This window comes from Saccopteryx leptura, chromosome 1, assembly GCF_036850995.1.
Source record: "Saccopteryx leptura isolate mSacLep1 chromosome 1, mSacLep1_pri_phased_curated, whole genome shotgun sequence".
Lineage (NCBI taxonomy): Eukaryota > Metazoa > Chordata > Mammalia > Chiroptera > Emballonuridae > Saccopteryx > Saccopteryx leptura.
In genome coordinates, this window is record NC_089503.1 from 274226956 (window position 1) to 274243115 (window position 16160).

Genomic DNA, 16160 nt, shown 5'->3' on the forward strand with positions numbered 1-16160 from the left:
TCCAATTCATGTATATATACGCTTCTTATCAAGAAAATAGTATTTTTTTTATCTGTAATTAGACCTGTAAAGATGATCTGGCAGCCTGACAGTTCGGACGAGGCTGTCCGGGGTTCCCTGTGAGAGCAGGCTGGAAACCCGAGGCTGCGGCCGGCGGAAGGACTGCAGTCTCCCTTTAGAATTATTAAATGGATGCTGATAATAATTTACAATTAATTTGGATATTGGCTTAGTGTTTCTCATGGCATGCCAAGGCATCCTTGCAATTTACAATTGCAAAGTTTAATATATCTTCAGTATAACATTTTGACTTAAATAGAATGTGATCAATTTATAAAAAATATTTTTCTTTGTGAATAAGATCACAATTTATCTGAATAACAATAAAAAATGACTTAGTATAGGGTGGAACCCTTTAAAAATAAGGCATATACTGGGCATACGTAAATCATTTTTGTCACAAAAGTCTACAAATTATTTTGATTTTTTAAATTCTCATAATTTTTAATCATATGTAGGTATGAAATAACTATTATAAATTGAGAGAGAATGTATATAGACTGTGGTTATTTAGGTAAGAATCACTTAGTATTTCTCAAGTTATTTGCAAAATAGTATAATGGCAAGGTCAACTCAATAACTCCAAGAACCCAAAGAAAATATCTTTAGTTGAAGTCTGCCATTTAGCTGGACTGGGAGAGGTAATCTGCATTATTATTTTCAGTTCTCTAGAAACTTCTATATGTTTTCATAGCCATTCTTACAATTTTCCACTGGGAACTTAAATATAGCAGCATTCTCAGCATTCATTAACCCCAAAATAAGTCAAATTTGTTAAACATCCAAAGTTGCCCTCATGCATAAGCTATAACTTACATCTTTTTATTTTTACCATGGCATTAATACACTAATTCACTGTTATTTTGTTGCTGTAAATAATACATATAGAGAATGTATTTTCCTTAGAATTAAAACCTATAAATTTCTGAAAAAGGTCTTAATTATATTGTACCAAATTTTGACCAGAGGGAATGTAAAAGTGGCTAAGAGGTATCTGACCACATCCATTTAGATATCACTTGTATTAATTAAATCACTATTCATGGGAGGGATGCTGACTCATTCTTGGTTTTATAAATAAGAAAATATATGTACAAATGGAGATTCATGTCCTATAAAGTCAAGCTCAAAAATGAAAACAGACACTGAATTTAACTTTATTTCCTTGGTAAAAAGTACCTAACTCCAACCTACTTTCTATCTAAGTGGTTGGAGAAACTGCAATAGTCATAATGTACAGAATAAATTATGTGCAAGTAATACCTCAGCCATGGGTGCTTATATCAAAAGACCATACACATGAAGTGGATTATTTTTAAAATATATCACTGAAAGCAACCTTTCTGAAGTAGACTGACCCAGTGCTCAGATATCTCTAACTTAAGTATTTTGGCAACTCTGAGGATATGAGGGTAAAACGATGAGGCAGCGCAGAAACAGAACACAATGTATCAGGGACCTCCTTGCCTATTTGGATAGATATGCAACATTCACATCTTTGTTCAACAGCGTTGGAAGCACTGCAAAGCTTCGAAACAAACAATTTGCCTCATGAAAATATTTCTGTTCTGGTAGTGTGGTCATTCATATACTGAAAATATTGTAAAGACTAAACTCCAGATTAAAACCAACCAACCAACCAACCCAATTACTTCCCCCAGTTAAGCAATGGCTAGGACAAGTTCACAAAGTGGAGCAAGTGGGCTCTTTTGGAGTTAATTTCAATGGTGGACACCCATGCCACTTGTGAGGCTGTAAGTCAGCAATGTGCGGTAGGAGGCTGGCAGCATGTGCACACGGTCATAATCACACAGTGTGTAATGTCATTCAGTCACCAGAGAAGTATTCATAAAAGTATTAAAATGTCAACATTCACACATTAGTTGATTACATGGATAAATTAAACTAAGCCAGTCACATATTTCTCTTCACTCCTAAGTCATGGTTTTATTTATGCATACACACAGTATAGTACTTTCCTAATGCTCTCAAAATGCTACAAATAAAAATAAAGGCTTTGCACTACAGCTGCTGGATAAAAACGTCAACACTGTTGATGTGTGAAAACAGTTTCTTTGTTCTTTAGCATCAGTGCACAGGGTATGGCTCCAAGTGGTATGCGATGTAGGACAGAAACAAGACATGGTGGCTTGTGAAATATATCCTCTGTTCATCATTGGCACAAATCAAAGAGAGAGTTTTTACTGTCTGTGGTACCGTTATTGGGTCTCTCCCCTACAGACAGGTGCTGTTATACATAGATGCCTTCAGGATTAAAACCAGATGAGATAGGGTTCTGCAGGATTCGAAGATTACTGGGGAGCTGCCGTGACGAACCAGGCCGCTTCAGGGACCCAGACTGGAACGACACCTCTACACACAAAACAAAGAAAGTCGTGTGAGGTCCTCATCAACCCGGGGTTCTCAGCAATATGAAAAGTCAGACGTTTCCCTGCTCTAAAGAATCAAAGGACATGCAGTGACAGTCACAGCCTCTGTGGGTCCTGGTGACAGATGACTAACTCTACTTGACCCTCCCATTGATAAACCACGCCTTCAGTAATTTGAACAGCTCGCGATGTGTTAAAGAAGGTGAGCAATTAGCTTCTGTTTCTTGGTTGTTCAGGTCCTATTCACATACTGATTTAGAAGTGTCTTTTAAATATCAGCTCAAATTAATTCTAGGAGAGGATGAGGGGGCATGAGGAACAGGGAAGCTAAAACACAAATAGACTATGACTCACACACTTAAGGAAAACGATATAAGGTTTGGTGGGTTCATGCTCATTTGTATAAATAAGTAACTAAATATTATTGATTTCCCCCAGAAACAGTAAATACATCAAAACATTTTTTTGAAATGGTGGCAAAAGAATTAGCTTTGAATGTTTAGGATAACACTTTTACTGAATGCAAGAAGTTTATGCAGTTAACCGGTGAGAATAAAGTAAAAGAAAAACAGTAGATTTCTCAACATCTTACCCCTTGCTGTGTCTGCATGCGAGGCGTCCACTTCCATGGGCTCCGCGGGCAGCACGGTCACTTTTGTCCCTGTCTGCTGGATAAACTGCTGGAGATTGACCTGTCGCAGCTCCTTGGTCAGCTGCTCCAGTTCTTGTTCTTTGTCCTAGATAGAAATTATTTCTTTTTAAATTCAAGCATTCAGTATTGGCCAGCTAAAAGACATCTTGGTCGAAGGTGGGATATTCGCTTTCACAGCGCGTTTAACAAATCTGGCTTCTCACAGCAATACAGTGGGCTAAGGTGGGCACTTTCTGTGTGTCAGGGGACAAGAAATAAGCAAATAAAGGATAGTCTGGTCTGTTAAATATGATTTCCTGTTAGAAATAAATTATGCGCCTGATGAAATTAATATGTCTATAAATTTTCACCAATAAAATACTGGTTTCCATTCACACCAATGCTTATATCAATCTTGCTAAGCTGTTAACTTATCCACTTCATAACTGACTGAAAATGCATAGTCATTTGGTCCATGAGGTTCAGAATTCTGTTCTTTGTAAACTGTTTAAGTTCTGATGAGATCTGATGCTGAGGTTGATAACACAGTGCGAGGAAAGCAAGAGCTCCGTAGGATTCTCACCATGGGGGTTTCTGAATCTTTGAAGACCATTTTGAGATCTGAAGAGCCCTAAAGAAAGGAGATCGAGTTTGGACAGCTGGAAAGGTCTAAAAGTGAAAAGAGGCATTCCGTGATTTAAATGGACTTTCTCCTGCACTGTAAGAGGGTCAAAGCCCCTGAGCTGCGCCTGTCTGAGCACTTGGGAGGGCTGGGAAGATACTGTAGGAAAGAGTGGTTGTTTACTTACTTCGAGGGGAGAGGATTCTTGGTATCTTTCGCTAGATAGTGGGATACACTAGCAAGCCATAAGTTATATGATTGCCATAAGTTAGTGCTTCCTAAAGTAATATCAAAGGCAACACAATTTCCAATTGTCCCCTTAAGTGTCAAAATAAATACAAAACAGTAATATACTGACAAATCAGAGGAAAACAACTTTCTGCTGAGTGAGAAATGCCTGATTTTCAGAATTGCAGGGGAGGTAGTTTTCTTCACTATGTATAGCAAACAACAAAGAAATCACCTCTGTTCTTCCTGAAACCTTAGCTTTCTCTGCTTTTGGAACGGTTCATATTCTAAAGCAGCTCTTCCAAAACTACAATATGTCCAGGCAGTCCATGGGGATCTTGTTATAATATAGACTGTGGCTTTCTTGAATGTGTGCCCTGAAGCCACACTGTGCAGACAGCGGGCGCGACAGTGCTGCTGAGTGCTTGAAATGTGGCCAACTGTGACGAAAAACAACTTTAAATTCATTTAATATTTGTAAACGGCTTTATGGAATATTGTTTAATTTTAATTAATTTAAATGTAAGTAGCCATGTTATTGTTGACTGTATGTCTTTCTCATGACAACTGTTAGAGACTGATACCTCTTAGCAACTCCCAGAACATCAATGCTTCTCAAGAATGAGAATCCACAAAATGTAAGGTGGTGATCAGGGTACACGACAAAATATAAATGTTCTATATACTCAAACTTTAGAGAAGGGCAAACACTAGGGGGGAGTCTCTGTGACCGCCTCTGCAGGAAAGCTAAGGAGGGTGACCTGGACCGGGGAGGCGGGGAGGGGACTATTCACACCTCGAGAAAAAAGACGTGGTAGCCACAATGGAGCAGTGAGAGCTGAGCAGCCAACTAGCCATTACAATCCTTGGTAAACCAATCCCTGGCAATCTCTTTTGGCTCTGGGTTTCTCTCTCTCTAAACAGAAAAGGTCAGATTCACTATCTCACCATTAGTGTCCACTCCAGCCAAGATTCTATTCTGCTATATCCAATTACCTGATGCTACAACCACCACAGTAAGACAGCTCCTTCCGTGGAGCAAGGATCGGCACGGCTCTAGCCCTCTTCTTTGTTTCAGTCTCACAACTAAGCTTTATGGTAAATCACAAGAATTCTAAAAAAGTTGTAGACTAAGGTGGGTGTCTAACTTTAAATGGAAGAGAAAAACAGATAGTCATCAAAGATGTCAAAAATATATTAATTCTTTTAAATAGATGAAACATTCTCTTTGTAAAAATGTCCTTACCTGTAATCGCTTGGTGGCTTGCCCAAGAGATCTTTCCACAGCTTTAATGCCATTTTCCAGCCTCAGACTTTGCTGGCCTTGAATGTCAATTTCACCTTTGACCTTACCGATCTTTCCTTTAACCTCTTCTTCATTGACTTGGGCCTCCTGGACTTCTCGTTGCAATTTTTCTGCCTCAAGACCACTTTCTATAGTCTGGATCTGAGCCAAATAGTCCTTTAATTTGCTCTCGCATTCTGTTATTTTCTGCCTTATTTCTTGAAGTTGATCCTTCAGCTGTTTTTCATTTTCCTGTTCAATCTGTAATTCATTTTCCCAAAATTCTTCCTCTTCAATTTCTACATCATTTCTTTTGATCTTCTGCTCCAGGCGGACAATTTCCTCTTCAAGGCTAGAATTATACTTTTGCTCCCAAAATTGTATTTCTATTTCATTTGATTTTAGCTCTTTCTCGATGGACTGAAGCTTTTCCGTCTGCAAGCGGATCAGCTTCCTTAGCTCATCCGTGTTCGCTCTGCAGTTATTCAGCACCTTTTGCTTAAACTCAGTTTCTTTACCTTTTCCAAAAATGTCCATTAACCCTTTGGCACCGCCTGTAAATGTTAACGATTTCCTCTTAGGTTCTCTCCGCTTGATTGATCTGTCGACCGGAGGCCTCAATTTAGCTAAGGGGGGCAGACTCTGCCTGTAGAGAGTTCTTTCGGGAATCCGCGCCATGCCGTCGGAAGTGGGGCGCTCACTGAGAGATGGCCCTGTGCGGCGCAAGATGAGCTGGACATCGCTCGCATACTGACCCCACTTGTTTAAGGAGATAATGGGGTTTTCATGAGGTGCCAAATGCCTTTCAGTATCTCTCCATTTTTCTATTAGAGTGTACCTTCCAGTTCGACCTACATTAAAAAAAAAAAAAGATAAACATAAACTGTCAAAATGGCATAAGTAATAGCTTAGCTAAAATATTGACAGAGAGGATGCTCTTCGATAACCGTGTCTTCCTGATTTAGCATCAAGGTACAGTTCATGCTGCCTGGGAAACTTTCACTTGAAGATACTAACTTCTTAAGATCTTACACTATGTGGACTGCATATATTCTTCAGACTTGCTTAGAAATTCAACTTTATACTTTAAATCTCAGTATCTTTTTTTTTTTTTTTGAAAGAGAGTGTAAGAGAGAGGGGCAGATAGGGACAGACAGACAGGAAGGGAAGAGAGATGAGAAGCATCGGTTCTTCGTTGTAGCACCTTAGTTGTTTATTGGTTGCTTTCTCATATGTGCCTTGACCCGGGGGCTACAGCAGAGCGAGTGACCCCTTGCTCAAGCCAGCAACCTTGGGCTTCAAGCCAGCGACCCCGCTTTCAAACCAGATGAGCCCGCGCTCAAGCCAGTGGCCTCAGGGTTTAACCTGGGTCTTCTGTGTCCCTGTCCAACACTCTGTTCACTGCACCACTGCCTGGTCAGGCCCTCAGTGAGTATCTTCCACTCTTGTCAAATCCCTGTTGCCTAGATTTTCTTGGTTGGGGGAAGACCTCCAGCTAGAACAAAGGAGGAGATTAGACGCCTCCTGGAAGGGGTAAGGGCCTGGTCCCAGGAACTCGGTAGAACTTCAAAATCTGAATACACTTCCACTTTGTAAATCCTCTGCTTTATTTTTTATACAGGACTTGGGGAGGTTGGAGGCCCATTTCTCCACTAGAAAGGGGACATGGAGCTGGGGAGACCTTGCTACTCAGCTGACATGCAGCTGGACAGGCCCTTTCTTTGTCTCCCACAAGGACTGGCCAATCCATCCTTCACACAGCTAGTACTTTCTTGCACACTTGTGGCAAACAAAATAACCACCTCACTAAAAACTAAATTATTAAAATAATTTCAGATAAAAAGAGGGGCCTACGGAGAAGACCTGTTCAGTTTCGATAATAACAACTTCAAAGATTCTTCTAAAAAATTTAAAAGGCAAAAATAGTATTAAAAACAAAAACAGAATAAAATCACATTTAAGTAAAAAAAAAATTGAATCTAATTAGTAATTATGGAAGGTAAAGTTTTAGAATATAATGACATTACTTTGACCACACTACCTAAATACTTTCACTTGAGGTGAGTGGTTCAGACAGAATATATTAATTTTGTTAAAAGTGCCCACTTGACATCTGAAACTGATATAATTTTGTGTTAATTATATCTCAGTAAAAAAGTGTCCATTTTATTTAATATTATTTCAAAAAAAAAACACTGACCCTTCCATCTAGCAATTATAATACTTGCTTGCATATGGGATTTATCTTACCTGCCTTTTTCTGTAATCTCATGAGCTTCTGAACCAACCACAGTATTTTCTCAATTACTGTGTCATTAAATGGAGATCTGGATACAAAAATATCAACACCTGTGTATGCAATTCAGAGGTAGCACATAAAGAATGATATTGCCTTAAGCATATGCACTGTTCTCCTTTAAGGAAACTTGAATCCTGGGTGAAGCTAAAACGTTGGAACTTTGGAGGAAGAGAGACTGGAATCTTCAGCCTGGGTCAATTGCTTACTGGAATAACATCATTTTACTTCTCTATGAGGATCATAGAAGCAATACCATACAAGTTATAAGAGTTAGAGTCAAGTGTAATAAGCACCTACCACAACACCTAGCCCATAGCAGGTCTTGAGTACATGGCAGCTATTATTAAAGGCATCTAACATAACAAAAGGGCTAACTTGAGATCTCCTTTAAATAGGGATGTAACATGGCAATGATCTGACTTTAAAAAAAATCTGTAAGTGACTTTTTTAGCAACTCCCAACCAGGTAAAGCTGGGCAGAGCAGAAAGCACAAAAGCCCCAGGGTCAGAAGGCCTGTGTTCACATTTGGCCCTGCCATCAATTTACATGATTTTCAGAAATTATTACATTTCCTTTTGCTTCAGATTCTTCAAGAGGTCGAGAGTATTTTCTTACATGACAATGTTGTTGTGAGAGTGAGTCAAGTGAGATGTAAGATATAAAAATACTTTGTAAAACTGAAAAATGCTACACAAATATTAGTTGTTATTATCAAAACACCCAGGCAAATAAAGTGAATGAAAAGGAAAGCCTTCGCATGCTGGATTGGCTACCTAAAAGCTAAACAGTTTCTGATGATGTTCAGGTTAAAATTTACCGGGATCCCTGCAAGAAAAGCCACATGACAAATCTGCATGGTACACATTGCTTCGAAGATCACAGCACTTTGTGTTCTTGGCTCTGCTGGTTTTAACTGCTTTTAGGATCCCAATCCTGCTACTGGCCCTCTGTATTCTCCTAAGTAATATAAGAGCTAGACTGGGTCAGCACAGCCCTCTTTAATGCTATCAGGCCAATGAAGTATCTTTAAAAAGAAAACTGAATTATTACATTATATAAGCTAAGTAAAAAATTTTAATGACTTTCATTTAGTCATAATTAAATATAAAGCTGATTTCTCCAATGCCTAATGGTACTGCTGACCTCTGAGAACGTCTTGGTAGAAGATTATTTAGGAATGCTTTTACTTCCAGTTTTCCCTTTTTGTCCAATAATGCTCATTTAGTGCAATTAGGCAAAGGGGAAAAAAACCCATCCAACAATATAAAAAAGCTTTTTTTTTTTTTTTAAGAAAAAAAGATAAATGAATAGCTTTGATTTTATTACAGAAATTGGGCTTTAGACTGTTTATGTAAGAATTAAAAAGGAGCCTGACCAGGCGGTGGCGCAGTGGATAGAGCGTCGGACTGGGATGCGGAGGACCCAGGTTCGAGACCCCGAGGTCTCCAGCTTGAGAGCGGGCTCATCTGGTTTGAGCAAAGCTCACCAGCTTGGACACAGGGTCGCTGGCTCGAGCAGGGGCTTGCTCGGTCTGCTGGAGGCCATGGTCAGGGTGCATGTGGGAGGGTAATCAATGAACAACTAAGGTGTCACAATGAAGGGCTGATGATTGATGCTTCTCATCTCTCTGTCCCTGTCTATCCCTCTCTCTGACTCTCTCTCTGTCTCTGTTAAAAAGAAAAATTAAAAAGGAAACAATAAATAAGATAGCAGACTGTGCTCACCTAACTTAAAGCAGAATATATCACTATGAAGTAATGTGAAGTAAAGTTTTTGAAAATATACACCAAAACTCAAATATTCAAATTCAGGTTATCTAGATATATTATGGCCTTATTTCAACCATTTTTTTTACTGCAATCATTTTTAAAAAATAATTTTTGGAAATTTCTTCTTAAAGCCAAAATATCAGAATCATAATTTATAAGTCAGATCTTGTTATTTCCTCAATAAATATATATTAAACAACAACCATCTGTCACAAATAGTGGCATGTCCTGGGGAATACAGATTCTATTAAACACCCTGATCATCAACCCTCTTCATAAGCTTTAGTTTTGACATCAGATTTTTTCTTCAATATCAAATCCTCCTTACCCCAAGGATGAATATTGTACTTCATTTAAAAGAACATAGCAGAAAGCTGGCATTAACCTCTTATGAATTTAATGCAAACATATCCTTTTGTTTCTGGACATATTAGAAGTAATGCCAGTAATAGTTGATTCTTTATCTATGATGAACAAGCTATCCTACCCTACTGAATTATTCTGATAATAGATGCTTTGCTGAGCTATAAAAATTCTAATTCTTATGCACACTCTAGTAAATATAATGAATCCTTTCCATAGAATTCTTACATTGAGCATGGATTTGTGTAACAGAACTCACATTGTATTATTCCATAGTCAGTTAAATGCCTCTGATGCTTTTTTATACAGAACATATACAATCTTAATTGGTTCTGTGAGTTAATCAGTATAGGTATTATGATCCTTAATGTACCAGTAAAGAAATAAAAACTTCAAGCATTAAAGCAATTTCCTGATGATATGCAGCTATTCTGCAAATTTATCAATGAATTTTCTACAAATCCTGAGCGTAGCTACTAAGTTAACTCTTGTATCTATATTATGAAGACAATTATATAAAAATATCTCTGAGTGTAACCTGTCAGCCAGCTGTGCATTCAATCCATAAATTATTTAATCTGTTTCTCCAGTGTGTTGATGAGAGTATCACATAACCACAGAATTACCTCACATTAATTTAGGACTTACCTAGAATTATATGATATGCTTATTACTATTAAAAATAATAAAAATATTGATTGATTGCATAATGAGTAACATTTATTATGCCTACTATTTGCTGCATTGTGTTGGTTACTTTACATAAATAATATTCACCAAAATAACAGCTAACACATCACTATGAACCACTAAGATTTGGGGAAATGTTTGTTATTGCAGCGATGGCAGGCAGTGAATTACATATAGTCACATTCATTAAAACTGTGAATATTTACTTATTGTAACTACTAAAACTGTAAAAGATGACCTTGGATATTAATAAAGCAGTATAGTCTGATCTTGGAAAAAAGAAGTATATTTTACTAAGGATGTTTATTTCTTGTTTCAATGTAATTCAATTAATATTTTCTATCAGTTGTCCACTGAGATTATAGGGGGTATAATTAACACAGTATAATAGTAGTTGGGAGTTTTCTTGAAGCAGATTGCTGGTTTGAATGCCAGTGCCCTCCTTACTAGCTGTATGACAGGCGTCCCCAAACTGCGGCCCCCTCAGGCCATTTATCCAGTCCCCTCCGCACTTCCGGAAGGGGCACCTCTTTCATTGGTGGTCAGTGAGAGGAGCACTGTATGTGGTGGCCCTCCAACGGTCTGAGGGACAGTGAACTGGTCCCCTGTGTAAAAAAGTTTGGGGACCCCTGCTGTCTGAGCTTGGGCAGGTTACCACACACCTCTGTGCCTCAGCTTGCTCATCTGTAAAGCAGTGATGATAACTGGGCCTTCCTCATAAGATTTTTGTGAGGATTAAATGATGTGAAAAATTTAATTCACAATCTAGTAAATGAAAAATGAAACCTTAAAACGATATATGATTATGAAATCGTTTTTAAGCTGATATATAGGCAAATAAAAAGCACTGCCTATAGTGTTTACTTCTAGGAGGCAGGATCATGAGTGACTCTTCTATCTTTTTATTTTTCTAAATTTCAAAATATTCTATAATAAATAGTATTACTCTGTAAATACTATAGATACAAAATTAATCAATTGGTAAATTTCCAAAATTAATAATTTACACATGAAATTAAGTTAAAAGTGACAATATAAAATATGATATATTCTTTTCCTTTTATTCTAGGTTCAAATAATTTTGACATTAGGTGGCCACCTAGTTCAGCCTGTAGTTTACTGGAAAAAAATCTTTAAAAATTCATTCATTTATTCATAAGTATGTATTGAATGTCTACTCCATGCTAAACATGGTTTCTGGCTATGAGAATAAGCAATAACAAAACAGTAGTAGGCAACTGACAATATACACATAAATGAATGTAGTTTTATTGTCTGTTATGTAACAGCTTTAAGGTCAGATATGCTGCAAATTCAGAATTTTGGGTACTTAGGCTATCTTGTAGTTCTATAATCAAACATTAAAATTTCTAAAGTAAAATGTATCAAAAGCCATTCTGAATGAAATAAATATAGATTAGAAACAGCATCACATTAAATAAGATCAGTTTTTACCACCAAAAGAGTTCAAGCCATGAGAGGCATGGCTAACAAATGAAGTATGATACACTCCAGACTTTCATAATTTTTTTTTACTTCAAAATGTGGGTAAGATTATGGCCTATATGAAATACGTCAGGTGGATAAGTAGAACAGAGGAAAATAAGAGTACGGCAGATAGGGAGTATGTGAGTGTGTGTGCAGGTGTGAAGGACACGCAGTCAGGGAGGGGCTCTGTGATATTTAAGCAGAAACCCAAGGGAGTGATGTCTGAAGATAACTGGCACAGAGTATTCTCAGAAGAGAGAAGAACAGGTTCAAAGACTGAGGTGCAAAATGTGTTTGGTGTGTTTAAGACAAAGGGACGATCAAAACTGATTGGTAGGAAATGAGGTCAGAATGGTGAAGGGAAGGGGTAAAACGAATACATTTAGGGTCCTGATGACCACTGTACGGACTTTGAAATTTGTTGAGTAAATCAGGAGTCCTGAGGGTTTTGGGGAGAGGAGTGATATGATGCAGCATATTTTAAAAGTATTAGTTTAAACCTGTTGCAGCTAGGCTGGCGAGCACCAGGATGCTGCAGGGAGATGAGCCGGAGGGCCAGCAAGAACCTAAGAGAAACGAGGGTAGCTGACATCAGGTGGTAACAGGATTCTGGGGCGGGGGAGCAGCAGGTTCTGGATATATACTGGAGGTGGTGCAGGTAGGATTTTTAGGTGGATTGTTTGTAAGGTATTAGAACAAGAAACAAAAAATCAGACCACACAAAAGTGCTGATATACTCAATGAAAAGAAAAGACTTCATTTGCTGAGATGAGAAGGAGGAAATCTGAAGGTGGGGAGTGGTCGGGACACAGAGCTTGGATTTTGACATTTTAAGTCTGAGATACCAACTAGTCATCTTCTAGAACTGTGTGCTATTTACTACAACGGTCATTAGTCACATTTAATTTTAATTAAAATTTTATTTCCTCAGTTATACTAGCTACATTTCAGGTACCCAATTGCCATGTGTGGCCAGTGGTTACCACACTGGAGAGCACAGCAAACATTTCTATCCTGGCAGCAAGTTCTACTGGACAGCACTGTCCTAGCTGCTGTTTTACTGAGTACCTATGTGAGGCAAAGCAAGGGCGTAAGAAGGGTAAACAAGTAGAACCCCTACTTTGGAGGCACTTCCAGAAAAGAGAAAGAAGTATTTAATACTAGACTAGAGTTCAGTAAAAAAAAGTGTCTGGAAACTGATTTTGTTAGGACAGTCGTCCCTCGCCACATCGCGGTTCACTTTTTGTGGTCTCACTGTATTGCGGATACCTAATTTAAATTGTATATATCTAATTCTGTGTTGCAGATTTTTTGCTATGTCGTGGGATTTTGCGGTATATAGGTATTTTTATATATTATTTTAATTATTTTTGAGGTAAAATAAGCAAAATAAGTGAGGGAAAGGTTAATAACAGTGTGGGAAAGGTTTATAAGAGTGTGGGGAGGATTAATAAAGCCTTAAAATATATATAAATAATAAAATAAATTTAAGGTCACTATTTCGTGGATTTTGCCTATCGTGGGGGGTTCTGGAACCTGGCACCCGCAACAGACAAGGGATCATGTATATGAAACACAGCTTCTTAGGAAAAAAAGTCCAGTCCACCCCGGGACCTCTCCTTGATCAATTTGTTTCCATTAAATGCTAGCTCTGGCTTCAGTTGAAGGAGATGGGAAACAAGATCACAAGAAGGGAGCACAGAGAAAAATTCTGAATCATCAGTACTTTAAATGGCCCTGGGCACCAAAGCAGGGTGAGGCAGAAAACCTTTCCTTCCATCTCCTTGATTTCTTCCTCCTTCTCATTTCTGCTCTAATCTTCTGTTAGCTGTACTTTAAATTCTAAGCTACTAGAAAACAGAAATACATTCTTTTCATACTTTTGGTTTAGCCTATTGGAAAAGCAAATGCACGTTCTCTACTATAATTTGGGACAGATGGTCTGCCAAGGGCTTTCTGTTTCACATACAAATTTGAGAAGTTTCACATACAAACCTGAATTTCTGGGATAGTTTATGGAAGAAACAAGGTACAATATTTGAAACTGGGTATGTTTCAGAAAGCCTGTGATGCATAGGGACCAAACCCACAGCGTGCTCTTGCTGGGCAGTTTAACCAACTCATGACAATTAAGTGTTTTAATCATGATTTTACTTTTAGTTATTCTGTCTCTTATAATTTCAGAATGTGTTCTATTTCTAACACCTACATATAACCTGTCAAATAAGTCAAAGATTAGAGTAGAAAATATTATTTCTCTACTACTAGACACATTTAACCTCTTTTTATCAAATTATGTTCTGTCTTTAGCTCTAATTTGATTGGATTACTTAGCAGCACCGAGTCAGAAAATGTTAGCTGTCATATTTGCAGGTTGCCAACTTGTGTACATCTATTTTTATCTTAATGGTTTCCCCAAAATCAAAAAAACTCAATAATCCCTAATACAAAATATATATATGTACACATGTATCTGTATGTATGTGTGTGCATAGGCACATGGGTGGCCTTAAACCCAAGAAACTAGCCTATAAGCTGCTTCACTATAAATTACTTAGAAATGTGATGTCAGCTCATACTTCGCTAATAGTAGAGCTAAACTTGTACTGTGTTAAGCCACAGAAATTCTGGGGCTGTTTGTTACAATAGCAATTTCCCCTAATTAATAAACCCTTCATTATTTCTTATAGTAGAAATTAGGTCAAATACTATAAAATTTTCATTTAGTGTTTCGACTGAATACCAATAACTATAATTACAAGAAGGATAAATATTTAAGTACATATCAGAAGCATACTGAGTTTGACGCTGAAAATATCTCAGCACGACAGAAGCAAGGATCAACAGCCCCTGGCCGGCTGCCAGTTGAGTCATCTCGTAGATGAGTTCTGAATTCAATGAAGTATTTATGATACAGAAAAAGAGTTGCTGAGCTAAGTTTGGAGAAATATCATAAAACATCCATATTCAAGTTGTCATCTTTTCAAAACAGGTCTGGACCGAGTTATTGAAAAAGCAGAAATAGGGGTTTATTCAGTTAAAGCTTCTTTTTAGCTTGTTCACAAAAAAGCACACTCTTTAGTCCACATGGATAAACACACATCTGGTCTATCTGGGCATTTTCCTCTTGAAATTCTGTGTAGAAAATGTGGGTACCATATGGACAGATGCAGCTTGCTACACTTCTCAACTACCTTGACTTTTGATTTTTTGTTGGTTTGGTTTTACCTGTGGCTTGATTCTCAAATATAAATAACGAAGTTAGGTTTGACATTTGCTAATCCCAGTTTTCACTAAGCAGGGAAACAAACACACATGCAAATAGCTGAATATTTCATTCAAATAAATTATGTGAAACTTTAAGAAGGGACTATTGATAAAATAATTTGGTTGTAAAGACTATGAAATAAAATTAAATACCTTAATTCTCCTTTATTTACTAATTAAACTTAAGTCCATAACATAGTATGAGTCCTAACTGTAAGAACATTTTGTTAGAGGTGAAAGCCTAGGATTTGCAGCATTGTTTGATATGTGAGTGTGCTACATAGTATTTAAGGCAAAACTAAAATAAAGCCTCTACCTTTGGATGGGGCACTGCCGACTTCTAACAATGCAGATAGCACAACTGCCTCTACAAAATGCTAAGGTGACTTGTTGCAGTCCTCAGATAATCTGACAGGTTTCCATTATAAACTAGCACGACATAAAATAAACTTTTGATAAGAAGCTCAAAGATAAAGAGGCACTGAGTACCTAGCATGGTGCTAAACACATTTTCCTCTTAATATGTGTTCTCTATAATGGATTTAAGATGCGGATATAAACTTTAACCTACATTTCTGGCTTAACTGATGTTGGTGTTTATGTCTCCATCATGTTCCAAAAGAATTTAAAGCAATGAAAAAACACGCATAAAATGTAATAAAGATGAACTGGGAGTAAATAAGAAGAAAAGGTGCAACAGGGTAATTAAATGAGATGGAACCAATAAGCACATACTGGACTTCATCGTTACTGTGTGATAAGACTTAGAAAGTACATATTATCTTTCCAGTGAAGATCTATGTTATTTAATTTGCTGCATTTTCTTTTTAAAAAATATACAGAATAAATAGTAAATAGAATTTTTTCTAATGAGGGGTCCGGGAACTAGGACTCCAGATTTTGACGTCTTTAGTTCCAGAAATCATTATTCAGGATAAACAGCAGAATAGAAAACAGCACAGACTCTAGAGTCAAGACTAGTAAAACCTGGGGGGGAACCAGGGAATAAGGGTCTTCACAGATTTACCTAAGTGCAAGGAATAATAATTAGTAAAAGTATGCTTGTGA

General features: G+C 37.5%; 1 protein-coding gene across 2 annotated transcripts in view; it reads right to left on the reverse strand.

The window, feature by feature from the left end:
- Positions 1-465: 465 nt before the first annotated feature.
- RASSF8 (Ras association domain family member 8) overlaps positions 466-16160 on the reverse strand; it is a 113554-nt gene continuing 97859 nt past the window's right edge. For both annotated transcript variants that reach the window (XM_066354155.1, XM_066354161.1), the window contains exons 3-5: positions 5178-6067; positions 3043-3187; positions 466-2433 (exon numbers count right to left, since the gene is read on the reverse strand). In XM_066354155.1, coding sequence (XP_066210252.1) covers positions 2312-2433; positions 3043-3187; positions 5178-6067 — 1157 coding nt within the window. In that variant the 3' untranslated portion in view covers positions 466-2311. The remainder of the gene's footprint in view (positions 2434-3042; positions 3188-5177; positions 6068-16160) is intronic.